General features: G+C 33.8%; 1 protein-coding gene across 6 annotated transcripts in view; it reads right to left on the bottom strand.

The window, feature by feature from the left end:
* C2CD5 (C2 calcium dependent domain containing 5) overlaps nt 1-23,658 on the bottom strand; it is a 101,916-nt gene that overhangs the window by 60,616 nt on the left and 17,642 nt on the right. For 5 of the 6 annotated variants that reach the window (XM_039238570.1, XM_039238571.1, XM_039238573.1 and 2 more), the window contains exons 4-9: nt 20,561-20,732; nt 17,062-17,157; nt 14,588-14,743; nt 13,335-13,533; nt 7,067-7,218; nt 1,030-1,115 (exon numbers count right to left, since the gene is read on the bottom strand). In XM_039238570.1, coding sequence (XP_039094501.1) covers nt 1,030-1,115; nt 7,067-7,218; nt 13,335-13,533; nt 14,588-14,743; nt 17,062-17,157; nt 20,561-20,732 — 861 coding nt within the window. Of the gene's footprint in view, nt 1-395; nt 429-1,029; nt 1,116-7,066; nt 7,219-13,334; nt 13,534-14,587; nt 14,744-17,061; nt 17,158-20,560; nt 20,733-23,658 lie in introns of all 6 variants that reach the window. The other variant, XM_039238575.1, reaches the window with a different exon arrangement.

The following is a 23,658-nucleotide window of genomic DNA, read 5'->3' as shown; positions in this document are numbered from 1 at the left end:
CTCAAAACCTAACCTCTAGAGAAGAAATATTTTGTTTTACAGAATGCATTCTTTTTTAGGTATTTACTATGTTTTGTTTTGCCTTTTTTTGTAATACTAGTATAAAATGGAACATGTAAAAGAAAATTCTGTAAACATAACTCTAAATCAGACACAATGAAAGCTATGGAACTGTGCCTTAAAATAACTGACATAACAAATAATCATGCACTGAATTAGTTAAGGAGAAAAGAAATGAGCCTCATAGTGCTAGTAAATTTTTTAAAATTGCATTACAAAAAGAAAAAAAGCCAGCAACACTTGTTAAAGCTTAAATAAAACTTAAATGATCAAGATTAAAACTAGAAAAGCTACCAATACAAGAAACAGGCTCTCACACATGTTCAGAAACATACCCGCCTTCTACAGAACCTATGAGGCGATCCTCCCTTAGCAATGAAGTTTATACAAAAAATAAAAAGAGAAAAATCATCCAAAATTTTTACTATTCATTTTCCCATTTAACATAGTTAACTAACATTAAACTTATAATAATTAAAAAGACGTATTCACATAGTAAATAACCACATTGTTTAGTTAATTTATAGAAATAGGGAATATGTTCATTTTTTACCCCTAAGAGATTGGCCAGCAATAAGAATAATTTCAGCATATAAATATATTAATATACTAAAGAATTATTTTAATATAATACAACTAAAATATTTTTCTGGGAAAACTCTTATTTCCTTTAATGTAATATAATTTTAATGTAAAATTAGAGATGACTTCATCATTCAATGGATATTTCCAAATAGACTATTTCTAATAAAAGACTGGAGGAAAAACAAAAAAGTTACAGAACTATTCTAAATTAAAAATAACTATTCATAAAAAATTACTTTCATACCTTAAATAAACTATGGACTGCAAAATTACAATACAGGGACATGATCAAAATTAGCTTATGGAAATAAGTTTTAAATACATGGAAGCATAATAAAAAACATATTCACAGTTTAAGAATAAAGAATGTTGAGTGACTCTTACCCTTTGTTCCAGTGCTGACTGAGTCTGTTGTCTTAAAAGAGCTTTAAATGGCCCCCCTTCTTTTCCAGCACTACCACTTCCCATTCCTACAGAACATCAGTACATAAATAACAACCAAAAAACAACTATAGAAACAGAAAGTTTAATTGCATTCATCTTCAGAAATAGCATGAGTTGAAATCTATTAAAATGAGCCATACATTTAAAGTATTTTATTCAGCACATATTTTACCCGATTTTATTCAGTTTTCTTTAGAAGATGGCAAAGCTGTACTGATCGCCATTAGTTTTAGACTCAATTTGTTCTAAAACTTATTTTTTAAATTATATTAATGTGATGAATTTTCGTATAATATGCAAAACTTTAAAGTTGAGTCTTCTAATATAAAATAATCAAGACACTACCAATTACCACTGACCCTTGAACAACATGGGTTTCAACTGTACAGGTTCACTTATATGCGGATTTTTTTCCAGTAAATACAGTACAGTACTGTACATGTGATTTCTCTTCCTTATGATTTTCTTAATGACATTTTCTTTCCTCTAGTCCACTTCACTGCAAGAATATGGTAAATAATACATATAACAAAATGTGTGTTAATCGACTATTTATGTTATCAGTAAGGCTTCCAGTCAAGAGTAGGCTATTAATAGTTAAGCTCTGAGGAATCAGAAGTTATAAGTGAATTTTCAGCTTGTCCAGGGGTATGTTGTTCAAGGGTCAACCGTACTCACTACACTAACAATTTAAGAACACTAAAAGAAACCGAGAAACACTAAATGTTTGTTTAAAAGTAAATATAGAGAGAAGCACTGATTGTGCTTACTTAAAATATTCAACAATTCTCTATAAGGACATGAATTGTAGGCAATTTTAAAATCTGGTTGTATCTATTTTCTGAATACTTCCCATTCCTATATATAATGTTCATGACAAAACACTATTAACCTTCATAGTTTTCAAGAATCATTTGCAAAAACCAACATAAAAGTATTTTTAAAAACTGAAAATCACAGACATATAATAGACATATCACAAATGTACATAGTTATGGATGAAAGAATATTTCCCAAGCTCTTAGATGTATTTTTTTAAATACTTAATTTTTCATTTCTTTCCTTACTTTATTTTATTCTTTTGATAATACCAATAGACCAATTGTAGTCAAAGAATTATAGAAAGCAGGGGACAGGTGAGAAGCTAATGCTCTATAGACTGGAGTTAACAGTTCAATCCCACCCTTTCAAAACTGAAGATACATGTAGTCAGATTTACTGCAATGAATTCAAACAGGAACTAATTTACTTTTACATTTTTAGCTGTTCTTGGATAAGGAAACAAAGGTTAGCATGTGTATAGTCCCATTCTTTTCTTTAAAAATAAAAAAGAAACGTATTTTTCTTTTAGTAACCTAAACGTGATTTTTAGAGACTATACAATACTAACCATAGAAATGAAACTAATATCTTTACATGAAACATACTGACAGCCATAAAATAAAATGTAATTTTGTAGAGATAAATAAAACATCAGAAAATACAGCAGAAAATTTTGAAAATTAATGCAATGGACAGAAAAAAAATGGATAATGAAAGAATACCAACAAAATGAGACTCAAACTGATTCAAACAAAATAGTTTACTAATGTAATCAAATGGCTTAGCAACATGATGGTGCAGGTCCAAAGTGAATGGAGTTGGTGTGAAGGGAAAGAAAGTATAGCATCTAAAACAGAAACTCTAGTAATGGGAACCTAACAATCATTGGAAATATCCAGATCTATGTCCTCAGACATATAATTTTTTAGTATATAAAATAATTTCCGAATATTCATAACTATCCATCAAGTAATCCTCAATCATGTTCTCACAATCATTCTAATCATTTAACTCTGTCCACCAATAAGAAAAATAAGAAGTATGCCCTGTACAAAACACCCAATACTTCTTTACAGTATGAAATAATTAATCATTTTCAAAGGTGACTTAAAATAAAGGGATTAAAAAGCTGACATAATGTGATCCTACCAGAAGCAGCCAGGAACAGCTCTTCACTGAAAGAAACACTTTTCCTCAGAATTGGGCTGACAAGGCTAGAGTGATGAGGGGGAAGGCTAGACTCCGAGAGGAGGAGACAGGACTTTTTAAGATGAAGGGAACCACAAGAGAGAGAGGGGGAGCTGGGACACAGGTAAATCCTAGGCCCCTGTGGGTAAGGTGCTGTAGAGGAAAGTAGCAGAGAAAAGATGCAGATTCAGAAGATGATCAGAAAATGCAGGATAAGGAAAGCAATGATGAAGCAAAACATAACAGTAAAAATGAATTTTAAAATGCTTACATAAATTACACTAAGCATAGGAAGTCATTAACAAGACCATCTATCCAACATAATATAAATAAAAGACATCGTCTAAAACTTAGCAAAACCTTTACAAACTTTGCATTCGTTAAAATTTTTTAAATCAGGATTAAATTAGGATTTTATGCCATTCTAATCACTTTGAGCTGATTTCTCAAAAACACTTAAATTACCTGCCTTTTTTTTTTTTTGCTTAAGAATAAAGTTAAAATATGCACTTTATAAATTTTTACAGCCAGAAACTTGTTGTTTCAAATACAAACATTATTCAAAATGGCAAAAAACAGTTCTTCAAATGTTACTAAAATAGATCACTTGAGTATTTTACTTGAATACCCATTAAAAAAAAAAAAAAAACCCACCACATTAAACAGTTGCCATCATTAATTAAAAAAAATAAAACATTAGCTTCTTTCGATCCAGATTTGAGATATGTAACATTTTTTTTCCTTTAAATCTTAAATACTAAACTCTGATGATAACAGTGCATTTACAAAGACTTGCACACCTAAGGAGCAAATACTCTCTGGATTACAAAAACTACACATGGTTAAAAGCCTGACATTTTTTTAAAAAAGTAAAAAATTAGCTTAACTCAGCTGTCAAATCAATATCCTAAAACTACTACTCTAAAATTCCACTCCTACTAGTTGAGTACTTGGGAAAAAATATGAAAACAAAGCCTGGTAAAATGTCAAAAATTAGAATCTATAGAAATAAATCAACATAGGGGCGCCTGGGTGGCTTAGTCGGTTAAGCGTCCGACTTTCGCTTAGGTCATGATCTCGCGGTTCGTGGGTTCGAGCCCCGCGTCGGGCTCTGTGCCGACTGCCAGCTCAGAGCCTGGAGCCTGTTTCAGTCTGTGACTCCCTCTCTCTCTGACCCTCCCTGCTCACGCTGTCTCTCTCTCTCTCTCTCCTAGAAATAAATAAAACAGTAAAAAAAAAAAAAAATTTAAAAAAAAAAAAAAAAAGAAATAAATCAACATGAATTTTTTTCAATGAGACCTACATGAAAAATGAGACCTATCTTCTCAATCTAAAGCTTTATTAACTTATTCTATTTTTGGCTCCCCAGTTTATATAAATAAATCAATCATAATCACCTTATCCTCACCATTTCTCAAGAGACTGATTGTTTATATAGGTAAATTTGAGGCAGAGAAACATGAAATACATGTTCGTTCATTTCCAGTTTTAGAAGTTTTATTTTAAAAATTTTTATGTTTTATTTATTTCTGAGAGAGAGAGAGACAGTGTGAGCAGGGGAGGGTCAGAGAGAGAGGGAGATACAGAATCTGAAACAGGCTCCAAGCTCTGAGCTAGCTGTCAGCACAGAGCTCGTAATGGGGCTCGAACCCACGAACTGTGAGATCATGACCTGAGCCGAAGTCGGACACTTAACCAACTGAGCCACCCAGACGCCCCCAGTTTTAGAAGTTTTAAAACAATCATAATTTTGCTATTTCATATCTCCTTTGGAATGGTCCTCAGGAATATTCACAAATATTTAGGGACTGGTGATAAAGCCAAAAGACTGAAAACTGTTAATGTTCTATAAATATGCTATTAAAAACAGTGAATAGCATATGATAGTAGCAATACAAAATTATCTGAAGGCAACTGATGAATATAGACATAATAAGAATAATAGCTATTTTTTTAATTTTTTTAATGTTTTTTATTTATTTCTGAGAGAAAGACAGTGTGAGCAGGGGAGGGTCAGAGAGAGGGAGACACAGAATCCGAGGCAGGCTCTAGGCTCTGAGCTAGCTGTCAGCACAGAGCCCAACGTGAGGCTCGAACCCACGAACCATGAGATCATGACCTGAGCCGAAGTCGGATGCTTAACCAACTGAGCCACCCAGGTGCCCCAAATAATAGCTATTTTAAATGACTCTTTAAAAGCTAAAACCTTGGAGCTAGAAAATAAGATGCAATAAAGTTTTCATTGATAATATAATTGATTGCCTATAAGAAAGCTAAGAGAAATTTGATTCAGTTAATTTCTTCATAATCTTTTTCACACTCGGCCTTTTTGGTGAATTAAAGAAAACAGAAAGACCAGAAAAATATTTTCAAAAATTCATCTGTGGGGAGCACCTGGGTGGCTCAGCCAGTTGAGAGTTGAACTTAAGCTCAGGTCATGAGCTCATGATTCCTGAGTTTGAGGCCCACATCTGGCTGGGTGCTATTAGCAGGGAGCCCACTTCAGATCCTCTGTCCCCTTCTCTCTATGACCCTCTCCAACTTATGCTCTCTCTAAAAATAAACATTAAAAAAATTTTATCTGTGGTATGGCAAAGAAAAATGAAAATTTTATTGAAAACGTAACAAGGAATTCACAAATAGCTAGTAGTCAAAGCCTGAAAAATGTTTTTAAGATAACTTATTCTTCAAATACTAAGTCTTCCTTGTTTTGATAGGCATGAATTTGAAGGCCAGAATTTCATTCTTTATTTAAAAATAAATATTTTTCAACAAAATAAATAAATAAATAAATCTTTTTCACTGAAGTTTGAATGGTTCAGTTTTTACGGCATAAATGTGGTTAAGATACCATATTCTACAGCATCAATTACTATAAAGTATCTCATGATTTTAAGATGTTATTCATATTATGTATATATAAAAATAAAGCTATTCTTTTCAAAGAATTAGGTATTCATATTTATCTTCCTCACATTTTGTGACTATATTTATAAAAGTAGATACTAAACCTACAGGCTTTCTTTCTAATGTCCTTTCTTTATAAGTAGCATTGGTTTTGGAATTGGATTGCTTTTCACTGTTTTCATAAAATCTGGGATGATTTCATAAATCTCTTGCGTAACATACAAAATGTTATTAAAGCTGATAAAAATAACAGAGGAACTATACAAATTGTCTTCATCAATCTGGAGAGAAAACTGTCAGACAAAGATAGAATTTACAAAAATTGCTAACTGCTAACTTTTTAATATTTTGTATTTTACTTTTCATAAAAATACTTTTTTAAAGATTTGAATAATTCTACTTTAAGCAGTAATGAAATAATCTGACTTTTTAAACAATCTTTTATCATAAAACATTCATAAAAACTCACAGAAATTATTTATCAAAATACAAATAGGAGAGGGAAAAATTATAAACTTCGTGCATTGAGAAATATAGAAGAATAAGAAAAATGCTATTTTCTAACCTAGAAAGACTAGCAAAACCAAACATTTTAAATAACAAGAAGTTAATAAGTAGATACATGTACTCCAATATAACCATTTCAATCGTTCCAAAAATGTTTTCATAATAAAATCTTAGAACTAAATTCAGAAATAGACAGCAAAAATGCTTCTATTGCATGAGGAACTGGATTGTAAGCTACTAGTATTACTTTCTATTCAAAAGAGTTAAGATGTTATTCCTCATAATATGAGTATGAAATGAAAAACATCTACAAGCAAAAACAAACTACACTACAATTAAATCAATAAATCCAAATCTTTGAACAAGCTAATTTCTGAACTGTATGAAATTTTCATATTTTAATGGTGGTAACGGAAAATGATCAGTATTCACATTATCTTTTAACATAAATGCCAAAAACAGGAGGAAAGCCTTGGATGAAAAGCTAATAAAGAACAGAAACAAACTTGAAAAAAACAAAAGAAAAAGAAAAAGGTGGGTGGAAGCGCCTTACCAGTTTTGGGTGTCAAACTCAAATCTGTGTCAGAAGAAGAGGACTGTCGACTGTAGGACTTGGAAGGTGAAAAGGAATAAGTTTGGTTTTTCAGAGGGGTTGAGGGTCCTGATGAGTGAGTATTGGGATTGGGATCTTCATTGAAGGGAATCCTGCCAGAAGAAGGTGGAGAAATATTAAGCAATCATGTGCCAAAGGACTTGACGGAAGGCAGCATGATCCAAACACCAGAAAAAGTATTGGGCAGGGCCAGCAGTCATTTCTTAAGTGTGGAGCTGGGTATGAGGTCAAAGACAACCGATTGCTGTTTAACCATTCATCATTCTCCAGAGAAATAATCACCTGCACTGGAACAGTTAATAAGCCAAGTAAAAAAGCAAAGAAGCATGAGATGACAGACTAAGGGGGTAAAAAATATTAAAAGGAGAAATAAAAAGAATACATGACTGAAAATACTTTCAAATAAACAATGCTTTTTTAAGTTACAAAAGAAAAAATGATGCTGCAAATGGTGTGTGCAAATATTCACAATTGTTTTTATATTTGCACACACAGATATCTTCAAAAGAAAAATGTTTCCTTATCCTATAGCATCAAGAGTGCCACAGCTAAAAACACAGCAGAGAGAAAAATGAATACGGCTACACAAAACCATTGTATGTTACACAGAATAGTTGCTTACCTGTTTTCCAAAAGCTCTCTTCCACAGAATAAAACAGACCCTACTATGTAACAGGTTTTGTACATAATAAAATAAGCAAATCCGAAGCCTTGCCAGCTATTGCATATAGAATCCAATAATCAATTTTATTTCTAACCAAATGCAGAAATAACGGCAAATCCTAGTGGATTCTCCTAAAACCTTACAGGACACATACATAGGACAGGGTTCTTAGAGGATCTATGGAAGAGACTTTGGAAGCTAGAAGAACACTTTCACTTCCAAATAATCAGAGCCTCTGCGGTGGCTAAATACTGGATTTCTTCACTGCAGCCGGACTTTGAGTGAGAAAAGGAGAAGCAGCAAAGACTGGTGGTACCTGCCTACACTAAGACACCTGCCTACCTGCCTGCCTGCCTGCCCTTGGCAGCCATGCTGCCTGTGGCCTGCCTTCCCCAGCTCTGGAGTCTGAGCAGTCTCGTACCAGTATAGATGAGAGTGGGAACAGACACAGAGAAGTTCTGAGTAAGTCGTGAGCCAGTAGCAGTGTGAATTGGGCTGTTGTGAGTCGAGCGGCATCCATGGCTTGGAGGATGAACCAGCGGAGACCTGAGGGAATTTGTAGTCAAAGTGGAAAAAAAGAAAACAATACATACAACAGATAGCAAAGTTATGTTAAAATAATTTCAAAGGAGCTTTAGTTAGGGGAGAGGAATTTTTAATCTCCAACATGCAAAAAACAAGTCAAAATTTAAAAGGAATCGCTAAATACTAACTTGATAGGATACAGTTATAGTTTTAAATGATCAGATTAATAATAATAATTAGGACTGTGAATAAGGAAAATAGCAAGCAGAAATAGTGGCATTAAATAAGAAAAAGACTAAGATTTGGAATTTAAGTTGGTTAAAATGTTTTGATCACCATAAAGCTTACTTACTACACAGTATGTTAGGGACAAAGCGCCCATAAAAGTGAAGGTCAGGTATAAAGTTCTTATGTTGCTTCTGAAACTGAACTGATGTAATTAATTATATTTTTTCATAAAGAAAATTTAACAGAACTGTTTCTGTCTGTAACACTGGTACTTAAGAATATGAGAAATGACAGCACAAAGAAAAATGAATGAACTACATGGATATAAGCATATGCAAACATTCCAGTATTTTAGTACACCAAGTATATTGCTTAAAACCAGGTTACACGGAGAACAAAACAAAGGGACATGTCTTTTAAAACACATTAATAAAACAATATAATTTTTATCTGTCAAACAGAATATATTATTTAAATTAAAACAGAATTTATTAAACTACATTCTGAGTTGGAATTGAAATTTTATAAGATATAAACTGACATCCTGCAAGATCATATCTATATGTATGTATAGATATATTTAGATCCCATACACAGATACATATTCACATACAATATTTAAATTTTCATGAAGAAGTTTTGCTAAAAGGGCATAGTTACGCTGAATGGAGGGAATGGCATATTAAACTAAGAATCCTTCATATTGGCAATTATTTCACTACACACTGCATTCAGTGTGAAAAAAATCGAATGTGAAACACTCTGAAAATATATCCCCACTTTCTAGAATTCAATTAAAAGCAGATCAAGAGCTCAACTTTTCCTGGCCTTTTCTTTTTTATTCGCCAGTAAACATTTCCAACAATCACAGTTGGTCAAGGTTGAATATGAGCTATCCTTAACTGGAAACAATGGGTCTTTCACAGAGTCGACACACTACTTTCTGAAAATATCACTGATTTTACACTAGGACAGTGTTTCTTTTTTGTTGCCAGTTTAAATTAAAAACATGTTTAATACAACTGACAAAAATCAAACATCTTATTGGTGACTTATGTGTATACAAACAACTAAGTAAGGTTTTATTGGTTTATTCTTTCTCTGTTGAGTGACTAATGAAGTTAAAATTTCTAAGAATCAGTTTTGCACAGAGGACAAATTACAATTAACATCTCTTAGAAAGTACTTTTCTTCTTAAGTAGAGAAGCAGTAAATCGTATTTAAGTGCGCTTTCTACCACCAAGATTAGTTCAGCAAGGACATATCAAAGAGATTTATATTATGTATTACACTAACCATCTGAAAGGAAAAAAATAAACCAATGGAGTAGAACATATCATTTATAAAGGTAAAATAAAATGAACAAAATAAAATGAACACTGTAAAAGCTTCAACATATGACATCTAATTAAAATTAAAATCCAAATACACTGGAGCATCACCATCTATATTCTCTATATTCTTGGAGTTCTAATTCTTATTAGTCTCCTTGCATGAAAGATTATTTTGCAATAATATTCCAGTGACATTTCTAATAATAAATCCACTCAGAGAGGAGTATAATCCAAACTACTCTTTGTCAAATTCTTGTTTAGAATCAATGTTATAATTAAATATCAGAATAATTACAATTAATTGAATCATAAAACAATTTTAACTAGCACCCAAATTGATTATCAAACATACAAAGAAGCTGGCTAAAATAAAGCAGCCTGAGTACTGGTTAGTTTTTTATTTTAAACAGCATGACTGTGGTAGAAAGATGCCTTTCAGAAAAATCTTAATGAAGCAACTTAAACTCTTCATGTTGTGAATATTTGACAATTTAAGGCAGATGGCTACAACAAAATTAGAAAAGAAGAACACTTACACAACCCCAGAAGACTTACATTAATGGAACTACTCCTGAATGCAGGCAAAAAGTACTCCACTACTATCAATATATCATCCTAAGACACCAACGGATAAGATGGCATTCTTTCCACTAAGTAATTTAGTGAAAAGAGGAAAACTTCAGACATCACAGCTGCAAAAGCCAGGTGCCTTCGGCCAACATAGATAAAGCTGGAGGGTGGCAAGAGGAGAGCCCAGGTCTTTAATTTGGTGTGGAAAATGAAAATAAGGGGCGCCTGGGTGGCTCAGTCGGTTGGGCCTCCGACTTTGGCTCAGGTCATGATCTCATGGTTCATGGGTTCGAGCCCTGCGTCGGGCTCTGTACTGACAGCTCAGAGCCTGGAGACTGCTTCAGATTCAGTGTCTCCCTCTCTCTCTGACCCTCCCCTGCTCACGCTGTCTCTGTCTCTCTCAGAAATAAAACATTAAAAAAAAAAAAGAAAATGAAAATAAAACCTGAATCCCTCAAAAAGTTACACCTGCAATTTGACTCTACCTGTGGTAGCAGGCAGTTCGTAAATGAAATATAAAGCAAATTCACTCTTCAGTTTATTTAAAACAATTATTTCACAGGTGCGCCTCAGGGCTCAGTTAAACATCCGACTTCGGCTCAGGTTATGACCTCAAGGCTTGTGAGTTTGAGCCACACATCAGGCTCTGTGCAGACAACATGGAGCCTGGACCTTGCTTCGGATTCAGTATCTCCCTCTCTCTCTGCCTATCCCCTGCTTGCTCGCACTCTTGCGCTCTCTCTCTCTTTCTCACTCTCTCTCTCAAGAATCAACATTTTAAAAAAACAAAGTGGTTTTCTTAAAACAATTATTTCACTTATCAAAGGATTTCCCAATAAAATCAGGCAATATATATAATACTATGCTCTCTCTTGTGACTAAAATTTAATCTAAATAACTGAAGGCTAACAGAAAGGAAATAATTAAAAAGAATAAGCTTAAAAGGAAAATCTCACTTCAGATTTTTCTGACTACAGAATCCATCCTGACTCCCAGATGACATAGGGCAAGGGTCAGCAAACCATACCCTACAAGTCAAATCCATCCTGCCATCTGTTTTGTAAATATCAAGTTTTATTGGAACACAACCATACTCACTTATTTGCATACTATCAATGACTGTTTTCATGCTACATGTTTCATGAGTAGTTATTTTAGCAAAGACTAAGTTATTTACCTGTACCTTCTGGTCATTTGCCAAAAAAAATTTGTGATTCTTAATGTAGAGAATCTCTAAATCAGTGGTTCTCAATGGAAGTACTATTGGCATTTAGGATAGAATAAGCCCAGGGGCACCTGGGCGGCTCCGTCAGTTAAGCATCCGACTCTTGACTTCAGCTCAGGTCATGATCTCATGGTTCATGAGTCCAAGTCCCGCACAAGCTCTGTGCTGACAGTGAGAAGCCTGCTTGGGATTTTGTCTCCCTCCCCATCCCCACCACCCCCTTGCTCTCTCTCTCTCTCTCAAAATAAATATAAATAAACTTAAAAAAAAAAGAACAAGTCTTCATTGAACACAGTTGTCCCGTGGTGTGTAGGACAGTCAGCATGTCTAGTCCACAACCATGATCTTCCTCCTCACCCCAATCGTTATGACAGAAAGCTTTCATTTAAAAAATTTTTTTAATGTTTATTTTTGAAGGACAGAAAAACAGAGCATGAGCTTGTAAGGGGCTGAGAGAGAGGAAGACAGAGAATCCAAAGCAGGCTCCAGGCTCTGAGCTGTCAGCACAGAGCCTGATGTGGGGTTCAAAGTCACCATCTGTGAGATCATGACCTGAGCTGAAGTTGGATGCTTAATCGACAGACAGAGCCACCCAAGGTGCCCCGAAAGCTTTACTTTAAAAAATTCCTTGTAGGGTCACCTGGGTGGCTCAGTCAAACATCTGACTTTGGTTCAGGTCATGATCTCATGGTTTGTGAGTTCGAGCCCCACGTCAGGCTTTATGCTGACAGCTCAGAGCCTGAAACCTGCTTCAGATTCTATGCCTCCCTCTCTCCCTGCCCCTCCCCTGCTTGCACTCAAAAATAAATAAACTCTCTCTCAAAAATAAATTTAAAAAACATTTAAAAAGTAAAAATAAAAAAGAAACTTAAAAAATAATAAATGAATAAAAACTAAAATTTAAAATTCCTTGTAGATCACCACCATGTTGAAAATTTTCTGCCTTAGACACAAATGATAATACATAAGCCAAATCCAGCCAACCAAAGTATTTTGTTCAATCACACTTAGTTTTTTAAAAATGTATGAGTCTAACTTCCTTTAGACCAGCATCAGCAAACTCCCTTTTATTGTTAAACAAAGATAGGAAATATATGGCTAGTGTGTGAAATATTTCCTATCCAGCTTTTTGCAGACAAAAAGTTTGTCACACCTGCTTTACACAGTCCTCAGTACTCCCTATTTAATTATACTTAATTATTTTTATATGTATAAACTATCTGGCCTCTGTAGACATTTACATTTGAGACTCCTGCACAAGTCAATCTTTCCTGCTATACTTCTTCCAAACTATGTTGTTAATAAGCATAATTAGATTATCAAGTAGAGTATTTGGTTTTAAGCATTCCCCAGAGAATAAGTAAAAATTCTATAAACATCCATCTTATGCTTTAAATGTATGGTGTTTAAAGACCTGAAATACTCAGCTTAGTTTTACATTATTTAACTTGAATTTCATATAAAATATTAGGAACAGCTAAATACTTTTAAGCTTCATATTTTCATAGTCATCTCTGATAATAAAAATCACCAAAGGAAAAAAAAAATCACCACAGGAAAAATGTATGTTAAACAAGTCTACTAGAATATTTCAAATCAAATGAAAACATACAGGTAAAAGATAAAAAGCTCCATAAGAACAATTCATTGATTCATACTTACTCCTTCACTTCTTTGGATGGGGAATTACATGCAGGAAGGAATGCTGCCGGGCTACTTAGTTTATCCAGTGTACATGCTGTTCCTATGGCTCGTACCACTAACCCAGATTCGCCTTCCAGATCAAAACATTGTAAGTACCCAACAACTGCATTTCCTCTCATTTCAAGTACTTTCAAGCCAATCTTCCTCTGCAGTTCACCTACAAAAAAAGGAAGAAAACTCATTCTGCTTCAGATCTTGATATTATATAATATAAAGCTGGATATGGTAGCAATAAAAAAAAGACTTGAAAAAAAAAATCACATAATTTTAGAACTTGAAAAGAACCTAAAAGATTATCTGCTCCAGCCTCCTACTTTCAGGGAGGTAAGATATTACTAGTTGCACTTTACAGATGCAGCAAATTAAGATTCACTCATTCATGCATTCATTTACCAAATAATTTTTGGTTGTGTACTATGTGCCTGGCATTCTTCCTTTCTTCTAAGTGCTAGAAACACAGAGGTGAACAAAAAAGATATATTATTTAATATATTAACTATAACATTGTATATTAAGTATAAATATATTTATACTGATTTATAAATATTAATATTTGGTATATATTAATATTAATATGTAATGTTAATATTAATGTGTTTATATTTTATATTTAAAACATATAAATGTGTTATATATAAGTATGAAATACTTATATTTATTATACATAACATTTATACTTATTGTCCAATATATATGTGTGAGTATATATACATATACACACACTCACATACATATATATAAATTTTAAATGGTAAACAAGTTCTTCAAAGAAAAATAAAGAAAAGCAACGGGGTAAGAGTGTCAGGGATAAACACAGGGAGCTACAACAAGCTGTCAGAGAAGGACTATGAAAAGGCAACAAAAAATATTAGACGGATTACCTAAACTCTGACTACAAATAAATGCTGGAGGAAAGAAAATCAGAACCCAGTTCCCTACCTCCTCCCTCAGGGTTCTTTCCAGCAGGCCACTTTACGAGCACAAATTCCTTTGACTACCCTAGTTAAGAAGGAAATACAAGCTTCTGGTTCAGATTTCCTCTTATAAGATGGCAATGTGTGTATGTTCAGGAATATGGGGCCAAGGGTAGGGAATCAGTCATTTATAATTCATAGCCTTCACTGTAAAATTTCAGGTAGCATGTCAAAAGAAGTAAAAAACGTAGCAGTGTTAAGTAAATTGGTAATAAAGTTTTGTTTTGCTTAAAATACCTGACATTAAAGAAATGAGTCTCTGTCTGGCCTCATTTGATGCCCTTGGTGTACGAATTCGATCAATCCATTGATATTCTGGGTCTTCGTTGACCACAAGCTCTTCTACAAACCCATGAATTATTATAGCTCTATAGCACTTTGGAATAGATGTTGCTGTTAAAAGAAATGATCTGTTATGCTTCTATTTATCACAAGATTAAATTCAATTAAAAAAATGTACAACCAAGTTCTTACCTTCTAAATATGTAAGAATGCCTTTTACTGTGCTAATTCCAATGTAATTATAATAGTTATACTTCCAATTAGTCTTCTAAGTTCCATATTATTCTTAGAAATAATCATTTTCCTTAATGAGACCTTTCGTCTTTCTCATAGCAAACATAGTAGAAACAAACTGTATTTTTATCATTTAGAAAACAGCTATAGACAACTTTAAACAGCATTCAATACAAAGTTTAAAAAAAACAAAATTAAAGTCAGCTAGTTAATCATTATATAAATAAGTAGAAAGTAGATAATGAATACAAAACACTTTATTCAAAGTCCTTTGAAAAAGTTCTGTACAACACATACTGCAGCCTCAAAACTTAAACCATTACCTTTCTGACATAATCTGAGGAGTCACACAGCCCTGCAATTTCCAATAATCTGTGGCCTTATGACCAAATGGTTTGGCAGTCACTATTGTCACTATACTACATAACAAACTCATTTAATATATAGAATTTGAAATGTCCTTAGATTTAAAATAAGATCTAGTCAGATTCAAAAAGGGAAGAACCTAAAATAAAAAATCAACACCAAAAATAACAACAATTAAAAAAGGGGGGAGGGTAGAGAACCTGAGAACATCTACACCAAACTAGTCTCTTAAAATAGACATCCATGCCTTAAAGCTGACTCATCAACCCTATTAATCCAGGCTGGCTGTGACTGCCCACACCTGCCAAGGGCAGCCCATACTGCATGGCATTTGAGGGACTATACTGTAGATGCCTACTGAATTTTGGATAGCACCACAAAGTTTGGCTAGAGTGCTCTGCTCCTATCTTACAGTGTCTTACACTACAGTAAAATAACACTGGATTTTTCTTTTTCTTTTTTTTTTTTTGACAGTTATACAAAGTTCAATATAGTCAGTCATACCTTTTACACGTTTGACAAAAGCAACTTGTTCTAATTTATAAAAGAAAAATTTAATAAACAATAAAATATTCATCTCTGTGAAAATAAGATAACGTGAAAATTACTTCAGAGCTTGTTTTTCAGAGGTTGACCTACTAGACAAGAGTAAAACTTGCATTAGATGAGTGGCTGCAAGCTTCTCCATAGTTTGTGTCTAACAATAATGCTTTTCAAGGCCACTAGAGACTTCAAAATACACATGTCCACCCACCACAAATGGCTCCATATCTGTGTTATCTAATTTTAGACAGCCCATTCCAAATAAATCTGACTATGTCACACATGTAGCCTCATCAAATTTGTTTCCCCAAATGTAGATATGAGAGTGTAATATTTGTTTTCACTGATTGTGAAAGTATAAGTCCATCTTCCCTTATGTTGCCGCTGACAATCAGCTGACATCAAGGTAGCATATGCGGTTCAGATAATCACCTGTTTTATAACATCATGCTTATACATGAGCAGTTCAGCAAGGCAGTGATTTTCTTTCAATTAATGGCCTAGATGAACTGTGGACTCCTATTCACCATACAGTATAGGCAGGTTTAGGCTTACTCCCTTAGTTTAGTTTTCAGGTAGGACTGTAGGAAATGCTATCACAGTTAGCATTTCCAGACCACAGTCACTAGGATCTCATTTCTCTAAGGACGAATTAATTTGTAGCATTTCTGTAAGAAAACATTCTACCTATATTTTCAAACTTGTTTCTCGTCATTCTTAGATATTTGAGAGTTGTATTATTAATTGTTTAGCCATCAATTCTCCACCTTTGGACCCAATATTTATTAACAAGATTAAGTTGTTTCATTAATATATGGATGTTTTATAAAATTCTGATAAGAATCCAAATTCTTCACCAGTCACTCTTTCTACTCGCATTAGCCAAATGTTACCAGTAATGTTTAACGTGATTCCTTCCAGAGTCAGGAGTAGAGGCTGGAGTAGAAGCCAGAGTAGGGTCAGGAAGAGTGGTCTTCTTCCTGCTGCCTCACAAACTCCTCTGACCTCATGGGCATGATAACCATGCATATATACCTCATGCCCCACTGGACTATTCTAACAAATATTTCTATGAACTCATAAAAAAATAGATTGCATTTACTTTAAAACCAGATGAATAGTCCCCAGAGCTACAGCAATTGTTTCTAAGAAATTAATAATTTTCTCTTTGGCATTAAAACCAAAGTATAATAAGCTTTCCATTAGCTTTCTGAAATATTAATTTGATTTCCTATATTTAAAAATTAAATTTCCTGTTAAATGAGAAATAAAATGTGTTTACTTACTGCAAAAGAATTTGACTCCACATGATGACTGCCTAAATCGATTTAAATCATTGAAGAGGTCTACTTTGACAACTACATTGATTTCCCCACGGATACCTAGAATTTCAAAAGGAAAATCAAGTTTCTACCTTAACAAAATAAAGCATAATTAAATAACCAGCAAATGAATGCCAACCGATGATTTTAAAATAATGTATTAATCAGGGTGTCTGGGTGGCATAACAACTTCAGCTCAGTTCACAATCTCAAAGTTCCTGAGTTTGAGTCCCACATCAGGCTCTCTACTGTCAGAATAGAGCCCATTTCCGATACTCTGACCCCTTCTCTGTCTGTCTCCCGCTTGCTCTCTCTCTCTCTCAAAATGAATAAACTTAAAAGAAAAAGAATTAAAAAAAAATAACTTTCAATCATAATAGCAATTCTTTGTTTCCTAATTATTTTCATTCTAAGTAGTTTATTATGTTTTCTGAAGGACATGTATACACTAGAGAATGGATAGAATTTCATTTTCTTTCTTTTTTTTTTTTAACATATAATTTCCTTGATTTTAATGAAGAGAGCTTTAAAAAAATAAAATAAAAAGTTGAACAATTCTCCACTGTGCTTAATATAGTAAGTAGACTTGCTTGGTAACTATGAAGAATAGCTGAGTCAACTATATCCCCCAATAAAGTATTTCTTTTTTTTTTTTTTTTTTTTCCCAAATCAACATGGTGTGCACTTTATTTTTTTTTTTNNNNTTTATTGTCAAATTAGTTTCTACATAACACTCAGTGCTCATCCCCAAAGTGCCCTCCTCCATGCCCATCTCCCCCTCCCCCCCACATCCATCAGTCCTCAGTTTTTGTCAGCATAGAATTTCATTTTCTATTTCAAGTCTCTACTTACTTAAATCAAGAGTAACTGGAAAGGAGCCCCATTTAAATTAATGACAACAATGATGATGATGATGGTGATGGTAACATGTGAGCATGGATAACATTCTAAATGCTTTATAAGTAGTATCTCAAAGTGCTAACACCAACCCAGTAAGGCAACTTCTGTAGTACTATTATCCTCATGTTACAGAGGAAGACATTATAGTTTAATAAAAGTTAAATAATTTGCATAGTGTCAATAACTAGTTAAGTAATACAGCCAGGATTAGAAGTCAGATCTTTACAATTCCAGAGTAAATGGTCTTAACAATTAATGGAAGAATCTGATTTAACACAAAGAAGTTTCATTCTTTTCAATGAATGTAGTAAGTTAAAATGAGCTAAGAAATTCCAAAAATAAGGGTTTTTCAACATGACCTACTAAATAAAAATGACCCAGTCTCTATCTCTAACATTTAGTAAATATTTTTACTGGATTGTCATGACTTCATGTCAAATTCATACTTATAAAGGAAGGCCTTCTAAGAATGACTTGCTCATTTACCCACTGAAGTAATAAGAGATTATGTTCCTAACAAAGGGCCCATAAACATATTAAACCAACTATAAACAGTACTTAATATAAAATATTTAGAAAATTAATTCATACATACTGCTATTGCCTTTAATCCAAGCCCAGATTAAGTCTCCAGTGGCTTATTTTATTGGTAATATACTATTGGATTGGGTTTTATTTCCTGACTACAAAGATCATACATTCACATAGAAAAAAGCAAAAAAGGACAAAGAGGAAAAATAGGAATACAGTCCAGAAATAAAACTATCCAAGAATAAACACTTTATTACTAATTCTGCCAATTTATCCAATGGGTATCCCATATATGATATCCCATATATGCAATTCTTTTATTTTTAAACAAATATGGAATCATCCTATAATAATGTTTTATGATCTGAATTCTACTGACTTTTACAATTTCACAAATCCTTTCATTTCCTTATGCCATTTCATCTAAAAACATGCATTTCGTTTTGGCTATATAATTTATGGTCTATATATGCTCTAATTTATTTAAGTAAATCCTCTTTTCCAATATATTTTACCATTGTAAACATTAATAAATAATTACAGGATCTAAGTGTCACAATAAATATACTTTTATAAAAATCTCAGCAAACATCTTAATTTTCTTATAATAAACTACTATCAATGGAACTGCCAGGTCAAAAATGTAAAACAGGCAGAAAGATGCTAGACTGTATAGATAAACATCTGCCAGTTCTTTACAGGTCCATCTGCCATTCTAAAACGATGGTATATTTGCAGGCTGGTCGTTCTCAAACTTTTTAATGACAGGACCACTTTAACAATCTTAAAAATTATGAAGGACCTCAAAAAGATTTTGTTTACATGGTCCATGTATCAACATTTACCATGTTATAATTAAAATTAAAGTTAAAATTGAGAATGAAAATTAAAATTAAAGCTGAGATCTTTAAAAAATATTTATTACTATAAACATTTTTATAAAAATAACTGTATTTTGAAAAACAAAAAATATTAGTAAAATAGAACTGTTATGTTTTTGTAATTTTCTATTATGTCTAGCTTAATAGAATAGTTAGAATACAGTTAGATTCTCATTTCTGTTCTGTATTCAATATGTGGTCCACACATCATAAAACCTCTAGGAAACTCCAATGTACACTTGTAAGAAAGTGAGAATAAAAATGGCAAATGACATATGAGTATCATCTTGAAACTTCTCCTCTCACCTCACAGAACCTGTGCAGGGACCCCTAGGTGTCCCCAGACCACACTTTGAGAACCTTGCTTTAGGCAACAAAAAACTTTTGAAGAATTTTGAAGCAGAAAAATATCAACATTATCCAACTGAACATGTTTCAGAAACACTATACCAATGTTAGATGATTTTTAAATAATGCATTTACTAGTAATATTCAGCAGGGATTACTTCAATTTTTTTTAATGTTTTATTTATTTCTGAGAGAGAGAGAGAGAGACAGCGTGAGCAGAGGAGGGTCAGAGAGAGAGGGAGACACAGCATCTGAAGCAGGCTCCAGGCTCTGAGCTAGCTGTCAGCACAGAGCCCGACGAGGGGCTCGAACCTAGGAACCGTGAGATCATTCCCTGAGCTGATGTTGGACGCTTAACTGACTGAGACACCCAGGCGCCCCAGCAGGGATTACTTCAGATTATGTTCAGAAAAATAACAATTCTACCAATAATACTTTATGACTGTCTTTTAAAAAGAAAACATCTTTTGGGGTGCATGAGTGGCTCAGTCAGTTAAGCATCCGACTTCAGCTCAGGTCATGATCTCATGGTTCGTGGGTTCGAGCCCCTCGTCGGGCTCTGTGCTGACAGCTCAGAGTCTGGAACCTGCTTCAGATGCTGTGTCTCCCTCTCTCTCTGACCCTCCTCTGCTCACGCTGTGTCTCTCTCTCCCTCTCTCTCAGAAATAAGTAAAACATTACAAAAATTATTTTTAAAAAGAAAACTTAAAGATACATATTTTAAAACCACCATGTGTAGCACAGAAGTTTTTAAGGATAAATTTTAAAAACTACGATTTATTTTCTTAAAATGTACTCCTTACCATGTATGGTGTCATAAATTGGAAACCACCCTGAGATGACTGTTGCAGCTTCACTGTAGAGTAAAGGGTCAATATCAATGTACACTTTACCAATGGCATCATTTGCACTGTAAGTGTCATGGTCAAGAACTGTAATCTGTAGAGGTTCATCCTGTAAATCTTCATCGTCCACCTAAAAGCATATCTCAAAATTAAATCTTTTAATTTTAAAATCTTCATTACCATAAATATATACACACAACAAATGTAAAAGATTACTTATTTCTGAAAAAAAAGTACAGGTTGATCTCTAAACACAAAGGTAAAGGATGAATATGCACAAAAGTTCTAATCACTTTTTCTATAAAAGATGCCAAATTTCTAAAGAAAAGAAAGTATAATTTACCTCCAAGCACAAACATAAGATCATTAACAGCCAAAAGGTTTTAATTTCTTTTTCTACATAGTTATCTAGTGTTTTACAACTCTACTTATATCAAAAATGCTTAAAGAATGTCAAAATAGCTTCCATACATTACCTACAGGAGAGCAAGGATGATAATGAGCACAATGATACCATAATTTACAAAGACAATTTCAGAGAGTAAAACTGTAGACAAAACTGGGGCACCTGGCTGGCTCAGCCCAGGGAGCATGCAACTCTCGATCTCAGGGTTGTGAGTTTGAGCCCCATGTTGGGTGTGGATATTGCTTAAAAAAATTAAGAAGGAATTATTGTTGATATCACTGATGTAATAATGTAACTGGATGATTAGCTCTCAAAAAAGAGGGTCCTTGGGGGGGAGGGGGGGATGGGCATAGAGGAGGACACTTATGGGGATGAGCACTGAGTGTTATGTGGAAACTAATTTGACAATAAACTATTTGTAAAAAAAAAAGAGGGGCCTTCTCTATAAGTTAGGCACAATTAAAAATTTATGGATAATAGTGCATAACACTTTGAAATATTATTTATAAGAAAAAACCATATAAGTCATGAGTTAAGTAAGTGAAATAAATGTTTATTCTCTCTCCTTTTACTTATTATCAATTACCACATGTCAAGCAAACACTAGCTAAAAAGAGGGACTACAATGAGGAATGCAATGGACTAAATGCTCTGTCCCCTGAAAATTCGTATGTTGAAGCCCTAATCTCCAACATGACGGAATTTGGAGAGGGAGGTAATTAGTCATAAGGGTGAAGACCTCATAAATGGGATTAGTATCCTTAAAAGTAAAGACAGGAAGAGACGATCTCTCCCAGCCATGTAAAGACACAGCAATAAGACAACTATCTACAAACCAGAAAGAGGACCTCATTAGAACAAAACCATGACGGTAACCTGATCTCAGACTTCCCAGCATCCAAAAATGTGAGAAATAAAATGCTATCGTTTAAGCCAGCCAGGCTATGGTATTCTGTAACCAGCAGCCCAAAATGACTAAGGCAAATACTGAGGCAAAAAAGATTTCTCCCTTATGGAACACATGTTCATTATTTTGGCTGCCCTCCTCTGGATACCATGCCATCCTGTAATGTGCCAGTTCTCCTCATCAAATGTAGTGGCTAGATTGAACATAATATTATAGATATTAGTAAGACAAGGACAAAATATAAAAGGATTATTATTTCCTATAACTACAGTATTATACTTTTTAAATGCAGCCTATGAATGTTTGTCATTATAGCAGATACACCATACTGTTAAGACAGAGATTGTGAGTCAAAAAAAAAAGTTCGTGGTTAACTAAAATCTCTGTATCTTCCTTCCATATCCTTTGGTCAAGTGATAACTGTGCAATCATATACTTTGATTAATTCTTTGACTTAATTATGAATTATTATGCCTTTCCCCCACCCCATTTAATCTCTTGTTGATCTCAGGCTAAGAATCCAACCTCTGAAGATTATTTTAAGTTAAAGTATAAGAAGGAATTATAGTTGATATCACTGATGTAAAAATGTGACTGGATGATTCACTTTCAGAAAAGAGGGTCCTTCTCTGTAAGTCACACATAATTAAAATTTATGGATGATATTGCATAATATTTTGAATTTGCCTTAAAACATTTCTGCCACTCCACTCATCACCACCTCTCCTGTACTCCATTTTACTCTGGCTCTTTCTTCCAGCCTAGAATGCTGATGTTATCACTGGAACTCCAGCTGCCAAGTTGGAGGCTAACGTGACCATGAATATGGAACCCACAGACTGTGAGTGATGGAAAAGAAAGACAAAGAGTCCCAAATGATTGCATGGAGCTTTCAAACACCATTACACTGCCTGGCGCAATATTTCTTTTACAGGAAAGAAAACTAAACATCCATTTGTTCATGATATTTAGTTGAGAGTTCAGAACATATAAATTAAGGCCAATTACAACTGACAAACAAGGTTTAAAAAGTATATAACAAACGTTAATTATAAACATAAAGATTAAGAACATTTTTCAAGAGCGCCTGGGGGCTGAGTCAGTGAAGAACTGACTCTTGGTTTCAGCTCAGAGTCATGATCTCACGATTTGTGAGTTTGAGCCCCACATCGGGTTCTGTGCTGACAGTGTGGAGCCTGCTTGGGAGTCTCACTCTCTCTCTCTGTCCTTCCTCTGCTCACTCTCTCTCTCTCAAAAATAAGCAAACTCTAAAAAAAATTAAGAAAGAACATTTTCCACACAATATACTGTATTACTAGAAGTACTAGCCAAGATAGTAAACTTAGTAAATTTTAAGGGAAATACCTGGCTGGTAACTTTAGTTACTAAATCTCATTAATATTATAAAAATCCATTATTTCAGAAAAATACAAATATATTATTTTTCAAAGTTATCTCAGCTACTTGAGTACTCTGCAGATTTAAAAATTACTAGTACTGCATCATCAATAAAATGAAATATTCATTTTTTAAAAATTGTTTTTAATGTTTTATTTATTTCTGAGAGAGAGAGAGAGAGAGAGACAGTGACAGTGTGAGCAGGGGAGGGTCAGAGAGAGAGGGAGATACAGAATCTGAAACAAGCTCCAAGCTCTGAGCTAGTTGTCAGCACAGAGCCCAATGTGGGGCTTGAACCCATGAACCGTGAGATCATGACCTGAGCCGAAGTCAGACGTCTAACCA

Source organism: Hyaena hyaena, unplaced genomic scaffold (genome assembly GCF_003009895.1).
Source record: "Hyaena hyaena isolate Hyena2069 unplaced genomic scaffold, ASM300989v1 scaffold_143, whole genome shotgun sequence".
NCBI lineage: Eukaryota > Metazoa > Chordata > Mammalia > Carnivora > Hyaenidae > Hyaena > Hyaena hyaena.
The sequence above is the reverse complement of the archived record's forward strand: the minus strand, read 5'-3'. Positions and strand labels throughout refer to the sequence as shown.